General features: G+C 50.5%; 1 protein-coding gene and 1 long non-coding RNA gene across 2 annotated transcripts; both read left to right on the top strand.

The window, feature by feature from the left end:
• Positions 1-1999: 1999 nt before the first annotated feature.
• LOC135321795 (ral guanine nucleotide dissociation stimulator-like) lies at positions 2000-6908 on the top strand. The gene is made up of 5 exons (XM_064487888.1): positions 2000-2551; positions 3188-3247; positions 4198-4391; positions 4591-4690; positions 6704-6908. The coding sequence occupies exons 2-5, from the start codon at positions 3210-3212 to the stop codon at positions 6771-6773; spliced, it is 402 nt and encodes a 133-aa protein (XP_064343958.1). The 5' UTR covers positions 2000-2551; positions 3188-3209; the 3' UTR covers positions 6774-6908.
• A 4183-nt stretch (positions 6909-11091) lies between these two features.
• On the top strand, positions 11092-13628 carry LOC135321796 (uncharacterized). The gene is made up of 3 exons (XR_010381869.1): positions 11092-11117; positions 11275-11311; positions 12171-13628. It is a non-coding gene; the product is annotated as an uncharacterized LOC135321796 (long non-coding RNA).
• The last annotated feature ends 4454 nt before the right edge of the window (positions 13629-18082 follow it).

Here is an 18082-nt window from a genome sequence, read left to right as displayed (position 1 = left end):
CATTCAGTTTACCCGCTGGCCTTCCTCCTACGTGGACGGAAGCTCCATGAAGGCAAGGAAGCAGCCAACGAGATGGTCACGTCACTCTAGTGATGTCAGCCTCCATCTGCCCATCTGTCCCTGGGTCTCTGCATATCCAGCTGGAGAAGTTCAGCGTGCCAGACTGTGTAATCAGAGAAGTGGACAGTTTTCCTGCTCCCAGGACTGTGCTACTGAGTGTGCACAGTGGACACAGGCTGTCTATAATCCCAGTTCCAGCCCTGCTACCTGCATGGCGTTGACTCACGAGCTCTAAACTTCCAGCAAGGGCCTCAGAATTTCTCATTCCATTTGCTTTAGAGAACTGAAACCCTCAGACCTCAGGATGCTCTTGCCCATTTCTCCTGTGTGGGGACAGTTTCCTACTGGCGACACAGAGTGTGAGCACTGGTTTAGGCACACAAACACACACACACACACACACACACATACCAACAAAGACACACACATAGACACCCGTGTACAATGACATTGAATAAGAATTATCGCGTTGCATCCTAAGAGGAACAGCCATGGAGGAGGAAGTCAGAGGAAGATAACTTGGGTCGCAGGCAACACCTCCAGGTGACATCACTCTCCAATTTTTTAGGCCTTATTCCACTTGCACCTCAGGACGTCCCTGGAAGTACTTGCTAGAATCATTCCCACTGTGCAGCTGGGGAGACACACGGGCCTGGACACACACCAGGACTTCCCCAGGATGGAGAACAGGTAAGTATGAGGGGTGGAGTCTGGAAGCCAGGGCGTCTCCTCAAAGCTGCATGCAGACCCTCCCCGGCAGCTCTAGAGACGGCGGGGCTGCTATAACTGTGCAAGATGCGGGTTCACGTGGAGAAGGGCGTGAGCAGGCAAGCAGCCCTGAGGGCAGTGTGTGGAGGTGTTGTCTGAGGAGGGGCTTCCAGGAAGTGGACCCCAGGAAGTGACATCACATCCTTCACAGACCCCAACCGAAATGGAACCTGGTTACCAGGCAACCACATTCTAGTGATGGCTCCAGAGCCAGCGCACCTGGCTGGAGACAGTTGAAGACACAGGATGTTCTCCTCTTGTTTCCCGGTCTCCCGGGGCTTCTCCGCCAGGAAACCCTGGACTGCGAGGTTCTTCGGTGGCTGTAGGCGTCTGTGGAACCCTCCACCCAGACGCCTGTGGCCTATTTTGCGCAGGTCACCTAAGGTAACGCAGGGTGGCCTGGAGAAGGCCAGTGTGGGACCGGCCTCCACTGGGGGCCCTCCCTGGGCAGGCCCGCTTTCCCTCATCTCCATGTCGCTGAAGGGGGACTTGAGAGGAGGTGTCCCCTCTGGGCAGGAATGGCTTGTTGAACACTTGGTAACCTGGTGGTCCTGTCATGGCCGCACCCAAGGACAGGGCTGATAAGGGGGAAAGAGGACCCCTGAGGGGCATCTTCTCTGTGTCAATGGGAATACAAGGCTCCCACTTTGTCAGCTTTTCTGCCCCTGAAGGAGGTCTGTGCAGACAGTGGTGGATGTGTGTCAGGACTGGAGATTTCTTATGTGTTGGACAACCAGACAGGGTTCTGAGGCTGCTGCCTGGCCTCTGGGCACTGTATTTACAGGACTCAACACAAGGGACGGGACAGGAACTGGTCCATGGAGAACCCCGCGCCACCTCCCTGCAGGAGGCGCAGGTGCCCCACGACAGCAGCAGAGCCAAGGATGCGCTCAGTTTGAGTGTGAGCGAGGAGAATCCACACCCAGGAAGCCCCAGGCCCCACTGCTGCCCCGCTTCTCCCCTGGGCTGCCTCTTAAGAGAGCTGCTGGCAAAGGGATCTGATGCCCCGTCTCCCCCATCTGCCGTCACATCCCAGGCCCTGCCTTAGCCAGACGCAAAGTCAGTGCCCACATATGAGTCCAAATCTGAGAAAGAGACTTGGACAAAACTTCAGTATATGTACAGTCAAGGGTGTTTCTGCATTTTTCTACACGTTGTCCTGTTTCTTCTACATCCCCACGTGTCCACATTAAACTGAATATCCTGAGCCCACCCACCCCAGGCTCAGCCGCTGTGTTCTCATCCCTAGAATGGGATGTGTGACCGCAGTCACGGGGATGAAGTGGTGCATGCAGGGAGGGGCCGGCACTGCGGTGCTGACACAGGGATCTGAGGCACTGATGCATTTCATCATCGCCCTTCGCCCCTTGTACTGGTGATGCCGAGAACCTTGGATCTGCTCAGGGCTCCCCTGTTCCACCTCAGTCACAAGAGCTTGAGGCTTGAGGATTCGGTCTAATCTCCAGCCCCAAGTGCCTGGGGGTCCCCGGTGCTGCCTCTGATTCACATCTCTCCTCTTTCCACCCCAGGGTGGAGCTGGACCATCAGGGAGCAGGGATGAGGCCTACAGGGCTTGGAGCCTCCAGCGACACAGGCTGGAGAAGCTGGTGGCAAAGCTGGTGCCTGCCGTCCTGGGCGGCCACCCCTCCTATGTGAACACATTTCTGGGCAATTATCGAACTTTTGCCACCGCCCAGCAGGTGCTGGACCATCTGTTCCGGAGGTGAGCACTCTGTCTTCATGGGACATTGGGGACCTGGCCACCTACCAGCAGTGCCATGAGGCATTGTTCCTCTACCTCCCTAAGCCTCAGTTTCCCCCCTGCACCCTGGGGTCAAGAGAGGATCAGGCCCTAGGAGGGTAGGATCAGAGGGAGACCTTCACGGAAGGTGCTCTCTGGGGACCTGGCTCAGGGCAAGAGCAGCTGGCGGGGCTGTGGTTGTGCGAATTTGTCATTGTCCTCCTGCCCAAGAGCTAGCGTCTGCCTCCTGTGTCACTGGGACTTTGGCCTTGGGTGGAACTGTTTTCCCATTTCAAAGGGGATCTGTGACGCCATTAGCTGTCCCTGTCCTGGGAGAGTGAGAGCAGGGATCCCTGGGAGGGACAAGTGGGGTCCCAGGCCCACTCAGATGTGCGCTGTGGGGCCGGGTGGGCTCACTCACTCATTCCTCCAATGTATAGGAAGGGCCCCCAGGGCGAGGGGCTTTTCTAGGAACAACCATCATTTAATGCATCGAGCAGACATCAGCCCTGCCCTCCAGGGCTTCCATTCTCTGGGGTGTCACACTGTCACACTAGACAGCACATCCAGCTAGTGTGCTCGGGACAGTCCATGTGACGCCTTCCTGCTCTCCTCTAGATACGGATGCATCCTCCCTGTTATGGAAGAGGACGGGGGACCCCTGCACCAGCTGAAACAGTGAGTCTTTTGGATTGAAGCGGGAAGGACTCCTTCCCCAAATAGTGTGTGAAGCTCTGGGCTCTCTGGTTGGTCCAAGGTGGGCAGAATCCAGGATCCCACATATCCAGTGAGTCTGGTTTGAGAGCAAAAGTCCTAGGGCTTCCCCTGGCAAAGAGGAGACGAGACCCAGAGAGCTGTGGATGGGACTGTGGTGCTGTGAGGGGCAGCTGGGAGGTCAGAAGACAGAGTCAACCCTGAAGAAAACCCACAACCATCCCCTACACATCCCATCCCTGCCCACACGCCCTATGGGAGACACAGAACGCAAGGGGTGGAGAGCATCCTGCCCACCATCTAGTGGAGCCTCAATGGTGGGGACTCAGCTGGTGCTCAGGGGACCCAGTGAGCCTCAGGGGACAGCTGAGCCCATCCTGATGATGCTGAGTGGCAGGGGCAGAAGGAGACCCAGGCAGGGTCCCTGGAGGATTCTGCAGCCAGCAGGTGCAGGAGCTAAAGTCTGTGGAGTTAGGAGGCCCGTGGGCAGCCTGGATGGCCGACACAGCCTGTCTGTTCCCTCCTGGCTCAGGCACTGATAGAGCAGCTCCCGTGTCCCTTAGAGGGCAGTGCCCAGAACGCACAGCCTGCCTGTCCTCACAGATGTGCCATCCAGTGGGGAGGGGCAGGGAGAGGGACATAGCAGTGTGACAGGTGTCCCTGAAGTGGTGGACAGGTGGTCACACCACTGAGCCAGGGCTGTCCCTTCAGAAGGCTGGTAGCAGCCCCTCCTCTGTGTCCAAGCCCGCCTCTGCCCACACTGCCAGCTGAGATGGGACATGGAGCAGAGCCGGCCTCTGGATGGGCAGGAGCCAAAGGCAAAAAGGCCCAGGTCCCCGCAGGGCTACCCTGGGAGCCCAGCATGGTAGGAAAGGCCAAGCCTCTGACCCTGGTGTCCCCCTGACTACCCCCAGGGCCATGTCCTCCATCCTGGGCACCTGGCTGTTCCAGTACCCAGACGATTTCCACCAGCCTCCAGAATTCCCATGCCTTAAGACCATTGTCGCTTATGTAGAGCTCAGCATGCCTGGCTCCGACCTGGAGCAGCAGGCCCACCTCCTCCTGGCACAGCTGGAGCAACTGGAGCTCCCAGAGGCAGACAGTGATGGTGAGGAGGATGCAGGGTGGGGGATCTGGTGGGTGGGGGGGGAAGGCACTGGACCCCACAGAGCAGAGTCTGGGAAGACTCCCTGGGGGTGGAGTCAGGGAGTGAGAGTTGATTGAGTAGCAGTGAGGGCTCCCCTGGCTTTGGGAGACACGTGGGAAAGCAGTCCTATTGATGAGAGTTTCCCTTCTTGGAGGTACAGCACCAGCTCCAGAATCCTCTGGGGAAACCTCTCTGGATGGAGAGCCAGCTTCAGCTCTCCTGCCTGCGACAGCCCCAGACCCAGAGCAGAGGGACGCGCTGTAAGTATCAGTCAGGCTCTGCTGCCTCCCCTTCCCTTGAGGTCTGGGATGCCCACTGTTCCTGAGGTGTCTGTGAATTTACAATTCCTGATTATTGTCAGGTGATAACATATTCCTTGGCACCTGTTGTGTCTGGCTCAGTAATGGATGAAGGCAATCATCATCATTGTTTATTCTTTTAAATTTTACACACCTAATACTTAGAAACAAGGCAGGATATTGCGTTAAGGCACGCTCCTGGATTTATTCCCTGCAAAGGAAATTTGATTTGGAACAGCGGCACCCACTTGAGCTCAGATGAGCAGAAATAATCTTTGCAAATCATATCAGGTCCCAGAGAAGCTGCAGGAAGTTCTGAGCCTCAGGCCAGGTGTCCTGGGAGGTGCTTAGAGGCCCTCCCATCCCTCAGGGTCCCCCAGCAGAGACCCACTGCCCTGCCCTTCTCCAGTCGACAGGTCTGCCATCCATGCATTCAGCTTCTGCAGATGAAGGACCTCTGCATTTCCCCTAAATGCAGAAATACAGGGTGGGTGCACTGATGATATCAATCAGTATAAAGTCCGGGGATCCCATGTTTTGAGGTGACTGAGTGAGGCCACGCTCAGTGACCTCTCTCTTCTCCACCTGAAGATGGATGCCCCCATGCACGCCACATGGCTCCTCACACGGAGGTGATTCTGAGCTCTTCCAGAAGGCAGAAAGACAGAAGTCCCTGATTCAACTGGGAGCAGAGAAAGGAGAGATCAGAGGACCCGGGTGAAGGCCCGCTGGGCTGAGGCTCAACCTTGATGCTTAGGAGCACAGGCTCAGTGTCGCTTTGTAGGACTTGGCCAGAAATGATCACACCCAAGTCTGAGGGCAAAACCAAATTCACCTTGAGAAAAAGCCTTCAGTACACAATCCCCGACACCCCTTGTCCACTTTGAGGTTTTGGAAGCTTGAGATACTGTGTAGTTCGTGATGCTCCGGAGTTCACTCACATACTTCCAAGTTCTTAGAAAACCACTTACAACACCTGTGAGACTTCTGATTCTGCTAAGGGCCCCACCTGGTCAAACCTCTAAGGAGATGCTCCAATGTCAGCCAGTCATGGAAAACTTGTGGTTCAGCTGCGAGGATCTGTAGTCAGGCTGCACGGGCCATCCAAGCCCCTTGCAAGTTGCCCACCTATGTATTCTGTCGTTTAGCTTTGAGCAATCCTTCAACCCATCAACCCCTGGGGTTCATACTGTCCATTACAGGTGAAAACTCTGTGTTCCTGGTTTGCAGACCTTGCAAACAACAAACCAGCCCTTTTGCTTCAAGACATCCTGATTCTTTTCTGGGATTTAATTCTAATTTTCGAATGACATCAGAAACAGTGCATAAGTTCTTTTGGTGATTGATGTCCAAATCTTGAATGACTATTTACTATATGTCAAGCCCTGAGCAGAGAGCAGTCTGACAACTGATTGAGGAGCTTCCTGGTCTGGGAGAAGCTCTGAATCCAGAGAAGGAGAGAAGACATGCTGAGAAGTGCCTGCCATCCTAGGAAAATGGACAGGGCTCATGCTCAGGAACTTCAGGGAGGGATCCTAGATTTAGAAGCTGGCTGGGGAGGACAGGACTGGACTTTGCTTTCAGAGGGGAAGAAGACATGGTTGTGGAGGAAGGTGGCAGCAGGAGCAATAGAAGCAGGTCATTTAAGGACAAGGGATGACAAGGAACATGACACAGTTTTGAAAGTCATGTTTTCTAGCATTTTCAGTGGATACGATCATTACACCTGGTAAGTGACAAAGTGACCGGTAATAGAAGGTCATCTCATTTTTTTCAAGTTCAACATCATTTTAGATGCAATAGGAGAAAGACGCTGTGTGATACATTTCAAAACTGCGTTGACGTTTTATTGTTAATGTGAACAGCAATGGGCCATGCGTGTCTTTGTTTGGATAGACTCACTTCTCTGCACCAAACACACAGGGCGGGGATGTGGACAAGTGACCCCAGCATGTTCCCACTCTCTCCCTGCAGGTCCTGTGAGGCATCGACCTCCTCTCTCTTGTCTGCTGTGGACCCAGGGCCCAGCTCATGTCCACCATGAACACTCCCTGTGACCGTGCCCTTGTGACATATATACATGTATATAATTCTGTGTCCAGCCCACATCTGTGTCTACCTCTGACCCTTTTTCTCTCCCTTCAGCCATCTCCCTTAAGTATCTATTTAATTAAAACACTTTGACAGTAAGTGAAATGTTGTAGGTATACTTAAATTATGTTGTCTTTAGTGTGTGTGTGATGTAGATCTTTGGGTGCAAGTGGTCTGCTCACAGGACAGTGTGGTTGTCCCTCAGTCCTTAGAAGGCAATTCAAGGAGGGCAGTAGGCCTCAATGGGAGTCACTTCAAAGGAAAAATCTGCTCAGCACAGCCAAGGTGGGTCCACACTGACTTGTATCTTCTGAGCACTGATTCTGCTTTCCCCTGGGAAGCTCTGCTAAAATCCTGTGTATCCTTAAGGAGCATCAGGGTCAGAATAAAGAACAGTGATGATAGGAACTGTGGGAGTGGGACAGGTTATGATTTTCATTACCTGATGCTTTGCCTACAACAGCCTTCCCTGTATTATATTATAACCTATGCTTAGCCACCTGGGAGCAGAGTCTTCACCTAGGTTTTGAGCATATTAAAGGTTTCAGGCCCAGCACATGGCCGAGGAGACATGCTCGCATTGCTGAATGAGGGAAAATAGGGCAGGTTTGCAAATGTATTTGAAACAGGGGCTCTCCTGGAGCTGTCCCCACAGCAGGTCATCATGCATAGGCACCTTCCTCAGCTGCCAGGCCCTTTACTCCTGATGACTTTCCCGAGGGTGTGTCTTTGGAGAATCATCTCCTAGCTCTGGGTGATGGAAGAAGGATGATAATGAGCCATAATGTGTTTCCTTAGCATTCTGGGACAGGGGGTTACTTTGTGGTAAGTGTAGCTCTTCAAAATCAGAGCCACCCTCTGACTTTGGGCCCCTGTATTTCTAGAAGCGCCCAAGGGTCCAGGCCTCTCAATAAGTAAGTCAGATCAAAGTCAGAGCAGGTGTGGGATGAATGCCGCTTCCCTCTGGGGAGATGCGCCTCTACCTTTACAGGAAGAATGGCTGTGGAGGGCGGGTACAGTGCCATTTTTGGATCACCTGTGTCCCCAGGGGCCCCTTGCAAGGGGCCACATTTGTTTTGGCAACCTCCTTTCAATTAGCCGTGTCCAGGGCAAATATAATATCTTGACAAAGAATGTTCCAATTCAATGCAAACAGGCTTTCTCTACAAGCCACAGGATGCAATGAAATTATTTAATCTAGTAAGAAATCAGTGACCTGGAAAAAAATTGGTGTGCATTAAAGTGACCATCTCCTTCCCCGACACCTCGGTAAGCTCCTACTTAATGTGCAGGCAGCACTGTCCACCTGGGCTGCTGGCTGTGAAGCTGTTTGTTATTTCTGGAGCGCCTGTCCGGTCCCCCTGCCCTGCACTGACCCAGTGAGCATTGTGCTCGGCGATATAGATGGCGACCCCAACAGCAACTGGGCATTGGTATTCCTTGAGAGGCACTTTACAAAGACAGATTTCCAGGCTCTGGCTTCTCAGTAGATCTGAGGAGTAGCCCAGGAATCTGCATTTTCCTGTGCAGGCAGGCCTGTGGAACACTGGGCACGATCAAGTAGTGATGTGGACACTGTTGTCATGCAGTGTCTTGCAGGGATCCAGGCTCGGCCACTCGTTCCTGTGGGCTCCCTGACCATGAAAATTGCAGCCTCGGTTTACTTTTCTAGAAAAGGAATACACCATATATGGCCTGCTTAAGCCCTGGGCAGCTTGTGGGGATCAAGGGTGATGATATGAGTAACATAAGAAAAGAGCTAACATTTATTAACTATTGACCATGTTCCAGGCACCAGATGAAGCACTTTGCCTGCATAACAGTCTTCATAAAAGAAAAAAAATTGAAAAAAATTGAATGTTTCTTCTGTTTTAAAGATGAGTGAGCTGAGACACAGGGAGGTTAGGCAATTTGTATAAAGTCACTGAGCTTGGGACATGAGCTCAGGCATGAGAGCAGGGCCCAGGCTCCTCTCCAGTTTCACCCGTGAAACCTGGTAAGTGCTGGGCACAAGTGACAGTGGTGCGGGATCCAGCTTTCCTGCCCCGTCCCCTCTGAAAGCATCAGGATGTGAGACCTAAGCCCGAGGGACCTGACGAGGGGAGGCTTGAACATGGCTGGCCAGTGCCGTTCTGCAGGAGAATAAGGAGCAGATGGTCCTCATCCGACCCTCCCCTCCCTGCCTGCTGTCAGGGGTGTGGAAGTTTGCACTAGTTTCTTCTGACGGGCAGGAAGGAAAACTTCATGACAGTAGCAAGTCCAGCTGGGGCACAGGCTGCCATCTTGAACTGCCAAGGCCAGAAGCCAAAATATGGAGAATTCTTAAAACATCTCTTTACACTTCTATATTTGACAAGGAGAAGAGGATTCTACCATTTATTGAGCACCAACTCTATGCAAAACCCTTTTGAACTGTCATTTCTTTTAAGCCTCACAGAGCTCTTGTGAAGCAGGGTTTATTTCTGAGCCCATTCTACAAGTGAGAATCCTGGGTCTCAGAAGTGCTAATTAAGGTCTTCAGGGGCCAGCAAGCAATGCACAGTGGATCTTATTCAGAAGGGCCTAGCTCCAAAGTGTTGTCCTTCCTGTGCCACAGCATCCCACACAGGGCACTTCCCCTCCATCATGGTGGCCAGCTTTGACAAGGCTCTTTCTTCACAACCAACACCTGGATACTCTTTCCATACAACTTTAGATCTTGAAGATGAAGCTCTCTGTCTCATGACAGGACCAGGGCATCCTAGAGCATGTGGGAAGGCTAAGAAGACTGAGTTAAAGGAGTTTCAACCTCATGCTAAGGGTGTGCCCATTTCAATTATCAGCCAGGCCAAGATGAAAAGTCACAATTAACCGACCACTACTTAGTACCAAGAACTTGCTCATAAATGACATGAGTAAAGTGTCATCACCACCTTGCCAGATTGGGTTGTATTATCCCATTACAGATGCAGAACCTCAAGGTCAATGAAGGGGAAGGGAAAGAGGGAGGTGGGAGTGCTATTCCCCCCTGTCCTGCCCCTGCAGCCTGGGCCTGCCCCTTCCTTGCCCAAATCCTCTCCCACCTGCTGACTGAAAGGCTAGTTCCACCTGCTCAGATTTATCCTTTCAGCATTAGGCCAGTAGTTGCCATTAACATGCAAATTGTGTAGGAAAGGCTGACACTTAAACCCTTATCATGTGTTTCCACTTTGGAGTAGGATTGGTCAATTAAGGGATGGTTAGTTTTGATTCAGGAAGGCAAGCGGGTTGGAGAAGAGAAGAGGCAGTGCCAGGCTAGAAGGTAAAAAGAGCCAAAATGGGAACTTGGGAGTCAACACATCTTTAGATATGACACGAAAACACAAGCAAGAACAGAAAAAAGAAATAAACTTTACCAAAATTAAATGATTTTTCTGCTTCAAAGGACATTCTGAAGAAAGTAATGGACAACCCACAGAATGAGAGAATATTTTTTACAAATCATATTTCTGAAAAGTCTTTTATCTAGAATATGTAATTACTAATACATGTTGCTCCAAAAAGACAATACAAATGGCTAAAAAGCATATGAGAGAAGCTCAGTATCAGGGAAGCACAATCCAAAACCACAAGGAGATGCCACTTTACAACCATGAGGATGACTGTCATCAAAAGACAGATGGTAACAGGTGTTGGCTATAATTTAGAGATAACCTGAAACCCTCATAGTCTACTAGTGGAAATATATAAAATTGTGCAGCCTCTTGGGAAACGGGCAGTTTCTAAAAAGGCCATAGAGTTTCCTTATAACGCAGCCATGACAATCTCAGGCAGATAGCTGTGAGAAATGAAAATATAGATCCCCACAAAACTGGTATACACATGTTCACAGCGAAATTATTCCTTATAGAAAAAAATGAATACAAATTATGTGGACACCAGTTCACACACATGTCTATCCTAAGGGCGCAGCCCCGCCCCTGGGCCACAGGAGCCAATCGGCGCGCTCGCTGCCCGGCCCCGCCCCGGAGCCCTCCTAGGCCGGGCCCCTCCCTTCGCCACACGCCCTCCGTTGGCCAGGCAGGCGAGTGGCTGCTGGCAGTTGGTCCGAGCGGCGGGCGGTTCCGCCGCTCAGCAGCTCTCCCGAGGCGGCGGTTGCTGCGGCTGCAGCGGCTGCGGCCGCGCGGTCCCTCTGGGAGGCGCAGCGTGGGCCGAGCGGCGGCCGCGATGCATTGAGCTCAGCGCGCGCGGCGGCGGCGGCGGGCGCGGGCCCCGAGCTGGTCGCCGTGGGGCCGCGCTCCAGCAACCTCATGGGCGAGGGCTCCTCCGGCCTGATGTAGTGAGTGTCCGCGCCCCGCGTGCCCCCGATGCTCCCCCGCCCAGCCTCCTCCCTGGCCTAGTGTGATTTGTTATTATCATAGAGACTACTTGCCATGTGCCGGGAACTCTGCAGGGTTTTACTCTGCAGCTCAGAAAAGACCATCCCTGTTCCTTAGATGAGGAAGCAGAAGCTCAGAGAAGTCAGCATGGGCGGTAAGTAGGAGGGAAGGATGAAAACTCACATTTCCTTTTTTACTTACTTACTTCTTTCTTTGCACTTGACACAAAACTTAAGAGGTATTTAGAAATCTGCAGTGAAAAATATATCTCCATCCTTGTCCCAAGTCATTGTGCCTCCCTCCCTAGCACAGCGCTTCCTTAGGTCTGTGTGTGTGTACTCAAATAGACACGCGTGAGCTTGCTTTTACACAGAGCAATACTCATGTCACTGTTCTCACTTTGCTTTCGTGAGCTAACAGTACCGTGTGTTGGAACTATGGCCTCTTAATACATGAAGAACCACAATTTTCCAATAAATGTATGTATCATAGTATATGTAACCAATCTGCTAAGGGAGGGACATTTAAGTTGTTGGCAATGTCTGCTGTTACCAACAACGCTACAGTAAGTCCTTATGCATCAAGAAAAGAGTCTACCTGCAGTGTTCGCTCCCCACAGCTTTGCCATGAAGACCGTTAGGCTGTGAGCAGAGCTGTGACACCTGGGCTTTGGGAATCAGACCTGGCCAACCCCCTACTCACCAGCCATATGGCCTGGAACAAGTCCCTTTAATTCTCTGAGCCATAATTTTCTTGTCTGTAAAACAAGGATTGCATGAACCCATCTCAAAGGGTTGCCGTATTAATGATGAAGTGAGCTGGTGCAGTTAAGGCGCTTACACAGTGCCCAGCTTGGAGTGAGGGCTAGAGAAACATGAGCTGTTTCTCACTGACATCTGGACTACCTGGCTCGTCTGGGAAGTTCAAGTCCTGACTCTGCCTTGGACTCTGGGTCTGGGGTTTGTCCTCAGATCACAGTTCTTCTTTGTGCATCAGTTTCTTTCCTTTTGTAGGTGGTCAATGAGTCTGGACACAGGCTAAAGGGCCCTCTGGAGATGAAGACTCCAAATGTGTCCTCAGGTCTCTTGCCTGGGCGTAAAGAACAGGACCTAAAGGCACCACCTGAGGTAGCAAGGTATGGCTCCCAAAGACTTCTGGGGGTTCTGAGATCATCAGTGAGGCCTCTAAGGCCTGCCTGGCCCATAGCTCCAGCCACACCCATGGCCACTGCCCACAATCCAACCATATGCTCTTTCTCCTCTGCATTGCCCCCAGGCCTTCCAGCATGTTTTGCCTTCTGCCTGGGACACTCTTCCTACCCTCCTCCCCGCAGTGCCCTTCGCTGATCTATCTCCTACTAGACCTTTAGACTCTTGCTTACATGCCACCTCCTCCAGGAAGCCCTCCCTAACCACCATGCCACAACCTGTGCAATCACCACCAAGAATAAGATCAGCCCAGTGGCCACGGCAGAGTGGAGCAGTGTCAGGGAGGAATGTCAGGCAACTGGGTGCAGACAAAGATGGTCTAGCATCGGGATCCATGTGCACGCAGTGCCACAACCTAGGCTGCGGACACCCAGGAAGGAGGACAACATCTGCTCTCAGGACAGAGTGAGGTTTCAGCAGGAGACTATCTTTATGTCATCTGGATAGGGAAGGGCCTCTTAAATGTGACAGGAAATAGAGCTATGTGTCTAAAAGATGAATAAATTTGACAACAATACAATACAGAATTACTGTGAATTAAGACAAATCACTCAAAGATGATACTTAACCTACTTACAAAAGAAAGGGCTCAATCTTAAAAACAGGCAAAAAAAATAATAACTTTAAACAGGTGTTTCATAAGCGAGCAAACAAAAATAATGTATAAATATATGAAAAGATGCTCAACCTCCCTCACCTTTTATCATGGCAACATAAATTAAAATCAGAGTAAGACACCATTCCACATGAAAATCTTAAAAGTAAAAACAATACCAGGTGTTGGTGAGGTTGGGGAGTTTCGAGAACTCTTGTACACTGCAGACAGCAGTCAAAATAGGTAGTAATGTTTTGGAAAACAGTTTGGAATAAACTAATAAAGTGAAACATGCAAAGACCCAACAGTCCAGCAATTCTGCTCCTTGAGAGAGACCCTCAAAAACTTCTTGCACACAAACACAGAAAGCAAGAATCTTCTTATCAGCATCATTTGTAATAGCAAAAACCTGGGAACAACTCAAATGCCCACAGTGACAAAATGGATAATAAATCAGGTGATGACTTTGCAGGAATAAAAATGATTGAATACTCCCACCGGCATCAAATGAACAGATCTCAAAGACCTAACGTTGAATGAAAAAAACCATCACCAAGGTGTACAGAAGTGTATCTCCACATATTTAAGGTTCACCAAGAGGCCAAGCCAAGCAATAGGTATGTTAGGATCCATACTTGTATGATAAACTGTAAAGAAAAGCAAGAACTGGTTATAACACCACCAAGGTAGTGCTTATGCCCCCTCGGTAGGGGAGGACATAATAGGATTAGGACCCACAAGGGCTCTTTTACATGTTTTAAACTGGTTTGGGTTCATGGGAGTTCACTTTACTATCATTGTTTTAATTAGACATAAACATTGTAAGCATGTGTAAGTTTTAAGCTTTTTAAAATAATTTGAAAACAAGCGTGGATAGAAAATGGGTGCACATTTAGAGCCCCACGCTTTTACTTCTGTGGGATCCCAGCTGCCAGCACATCCCAGGCCTATAAGCTGGCTCAGAGGCCAAGAGGGACCATGACAACCCAGAGCCCTGGGTGTCCTGCCTTCTCATCCCAGCACTGTTGAGCTTTAACCAAGATACTCCACTCATCTGTTCCTTCATCTAAAATGAGCGCCTAGCAAAATAATTGTGCCTGCTAGGGACTCAGTGAATATTTGTTGAATGAATGAGTCAGTGATTTCTAAGAGCCCGTCATAAATATGCCCCTCATCCAAATGTGTTCACCAGGGAGAAATTGTGGCTGTAGTTTCTAGCACACCCTCCCCAGCACACACATGAATATCCCAGAATTTGAAGTGGCAAGTCAGAAAGTTCTCTCTTCTGTTCAGTCCAAACTTTTGGTATTTTAATGTTACAGATTTTCTCTCCCAAATGTCAGCTTCTCTTTTACTTTTCCTTTCGCTGTCACAACAAGCATACAAGTATTTTCAATGGAATTTTACCAAATGGCAGATCTTGCATTTTGTAAACCACATACAAACTCCTCTTCCACCTCTCTGCCAAGTTCTGTCTTAGAACTTGCTTTTGCTTCTCTGGCCCTTGGCTCTTGACTCAAATGCCCAATCCTCAGGCTCCACTCAGGGCAGGACCTTCCCCTGTTTAAAGGGAGGTTGAGGGGCAAATGAGGGAGGGTCAGTCCTCACCCTGCAAGGGTGAGAACTTACATATGACATTCACTAAAGTGACTGATTGCACCAACATAGGGCATGCCAAGTCCATTCCACACATCTCCTCGGCATCAACTCTACCCAGCTGGGGACAGGAGAAGAAAGCTGGAGCCAGAAAGCCCCAGATTGCAGAAATAGGACAGTGCCTTGGCTAAGTGCATGGGCATCAAGGTCAAAAAGAATCTCTCTGAGCTTCATGCTCTTCACTTGTAAAATGCGGCAACAATCCTACCTCAGAGAGCTATAGAATGGCTTAAATAAAATAAAACATGCAAAGATACTTGCAGATCAACATCAAAAAAAGTCACTATATCCCCCAAACCACTTCTGTTCGACTTTGGAAGGAATGAAACAGTCTTTACACTCAATTTGCTTTTTAACTAGGCTCATCACAGCTAGTGTTGCAGTGGTAGGGTGAAGGAAGGGCCTCAAGGAATCAGGGAGACACCATCTGTTTTGGGCGTTTCAGCAATGTAAACCCATCCACAGCCCTCGGACAGACGAGTGCCAACCAAGCTGAGGGAGCACCCAAACCCTTCATTCTTGGGGCTGCATCAAACACCATAACACTTGGATTCACCTAACATGTTGAAAATGGGCCAGAGGTTGGGTTGTGCATGAGGCGCATGGCCAAAACAAGTAAGAGGAGTTGGGAATGGTTAAAGGTTTACACACAATGTTTTGGGGTAGAAACCTGGTCTCAAAGGTTCTCAAATCAGGGGGCCAATGACCAGGGCAGGCAAAGACAGGAGGTCCTGCACAGATCCCTATGAAAGAACACTGGCCTCCAGAAAGTCTAAAGCCAAATGGATCAGCAGCTTGGACAGAGGCAGCCAAGTGTAAGGCAGCTCAGAGAGGCTTTAATTGCCCCCACCTTACAGATCAGACTCAGCAAACAGAGCAGGTTGCTGCCAGCTTCTCCCCTGCACCATGATCCTTCTTAGAGCAATCCCAGCTGTTTCTACTGCTGAGCCCACACGCATCCTCAGAATCCTTTCCAACACAGCATTCAAGGCTTGACAAATTGCCTGCAGTGTCTACCAAAGAAAAGCCATTGGTCATCCTGTGTCTTTATAGAATCACTAATAAAGGCCAGTCTTGTTGAAAACTAACTTCAACCCCATGAAGGTAGCAAGGTCTCCATGTTAGAAAAGAAAAGCATAAATTTTGGTTTGATTGGAGGTTCTGGTGGGAGAGGAGAGGAGAGGGGCAGGGGAGAGTATCAACAGAATGAAACATCTGTTTCCTAGCTCACCTTCCTGACCTCAGAGGTAAAGACTATGCAGTGCCCTTGTATATCTCCATTTTCTTGTACAAAAACTTGTTTGAAAAGTCTATGTCCTCATAAATGAATTGGTTCATTCACACAGTGACAATTTCTTAGGGCCTACTCTGTGTTGGCCACCATGCTCAGCAGCAGGGACGCAGCAGGGACACAGCAGTGAACAGCCCATGGCCTGCTCTCCTGGAGCTCACAGTCTGAGTAGGAGTAAGTGTCCATCAAGGATCAGCCCTTGGAGTGTGTCGGAACAAGCTGAGAGCAGGCTGAGGGAAGGAGATGCGTGTCTATGAGAGCATGTAACCAAGGAACCAGCTTCGTGGGAGAGGGAGGAGTCTGCAGACAAGTGGAGATCAGGGTGTCCTTCCTGGGGGACTGGATCTTAGAGCCAAGGGGAGAAAGCAATGTAATAAGAAGAAAACAGTGAGTCTGAGCAAGTGCCATCAGGCGTCATTCAGTCTGCAAGAATAACAGGAGCGCAGATGAGGTGGGCAGGCTGTAAGCTGATACCTGCCTCCTGTGGCTGAGGTTCCCCTCAAAGCCACCTCAAGGCCTTAGGAGGAGCCAAGGCTTGAAGAGTTTCTATACATCAGAGAAGAAGGGCAGCAAAAGAGCCAGGAGAAGAGAGGTGGGAAGGGCCTGCAGACACCGGACCACAGCACCCCTCCAGCCCTGGCAGTGTCTACACCTCCCCAAGGGACCCAGCCTCAGAGCACCCACAAAGTCAGGGTTGAGCCCGTGTGGTTCTCAGGGGAAGGTTGGGCCCCTGAGAGATGCTGTGAGACAATCTCCAACTCCTCCCCAGGGCCAGGGGTTGGATGGGGGTGGGAGAGAGAGGCCAGGTCCTGGACAGAGTCCAGTTCAGTTGCCCAGAGCCTCCAGCCTCCCTTGTCCCCATCACCACCTCGTCTTTATTTGAGCACAGTGACTGTTTGCTCTTTCAGTGCCTCCTGGAAGACTCCAAACAGCATATTTGCTCGAGAGCTGAGGACAGCCTTCCCACCTTAGGGACGCAGAGTGTTTAGGCAAATGCAAACATATGCTGGTTTCTCCTCTTTGTCGCATTCTTGGCAAAGGAATTCTTTCTCCAAGAGAGAAAAACAGGACTTTCGAGAGTCCACCCCATGCTATCCTGGCCCCAGCTATGTGGCTGCTGACTCTCCCCAGTCCTGCACACCCTTTAAAGACATGTAATATGGGTAGCTGTGGCTATAAAAGGGTAGCATGGGGATCCTTGTGAGGGACCTGCTCTGCATCTGACTGTGGTGGTGATGAATCCACATGTGACAAACTACACGGAAGTGAATACACACACCCAAGTGCATGAAAGCTGGTGAACGTGAACACAGCCTATGGACAAGGTCAATCCTGCTTAGGACATGGAATGACAGTTAGGCAAGGTGTTGGGGCAACAGGATATCTGCATTACTTCTCATAATTGCATGTGAATCTCAATTATCTCATAACATGGAAACTGTTTTATTTTGGGACCAGAATTGATCTGTTTTCACAGAGCAACCGTAAGAAAACCTGAAGCAATTCCTTCAAAGTCCATTTTTCTGGTTTCCTAACAAGCAAATTATGATTTTATTTTTTCATGTGGGAAGTCTTCAGAGAAGCCATGTCTGGCCATGCCCAGTGTCCCTAGACCCACACAACCCCAGCCTGGCTCCATGACATTCAGGGTGTCCCTCCCCCTGACCTTTGCCCCAGCCTGAGACTCTGAAACTGAGAGCAGCTCAGGGCAGAGGTAGGCAAGGAGGTGGGAAGGCCAGGAGGGCATCCATTGAGAGGGGCACTCTTTGCAGAGGAGGCTTCTGGGAGGACCCATGCTGGCCAGCCTCCACCGCTGCCTAGGTGCAGCCCTTCAGATCCCTACCAGCAGTTTATTAATATTTTATTGAAAACTCTTAAGATGATTCAAACTTCAGCTGACATGATAAGGAGTTGTTGCTAGGCAACTTTAGTGCCTGTCTACAGATCTGGTTTCAGAGCTCTTCCCCCACTCAACAAAACTCAAGGCTGGGCCCTACCACTCAGAGGCCCACTCAGCTCAGACCACCAACTGCCGTCCACACCCAGCCCCCTCCATAAACACTCAGCTGCCAAGGTTGATGATCCAGCTCATACGTCTGCCAGTGCCCAGCTGTGCCCCCACTGGAGCCCCAGAGCAGCTCGTGGCCCCAACTCACCATACTCGCTATCGTAGAA

This window comes from Camelus dromedarius, chromosome 8 (genome assembly GCF_036321535.1).
Source record: "Camelus dromedarius isolate mCamDro1 chromosome 8, mCamDro1.pat, whole genome shotgun sequence".
In the NCBI taxonomy this organism is placed as follows: domain Eukaryota; kingdom Metazoa; phylum Chordata; class Mammalia; order Artiodactyla; family Camelidae; genus Camelus; species Camelus dromedarius.
This window is presented reverse-complemented; position numbering and strand designations above follow the sequence as displayed.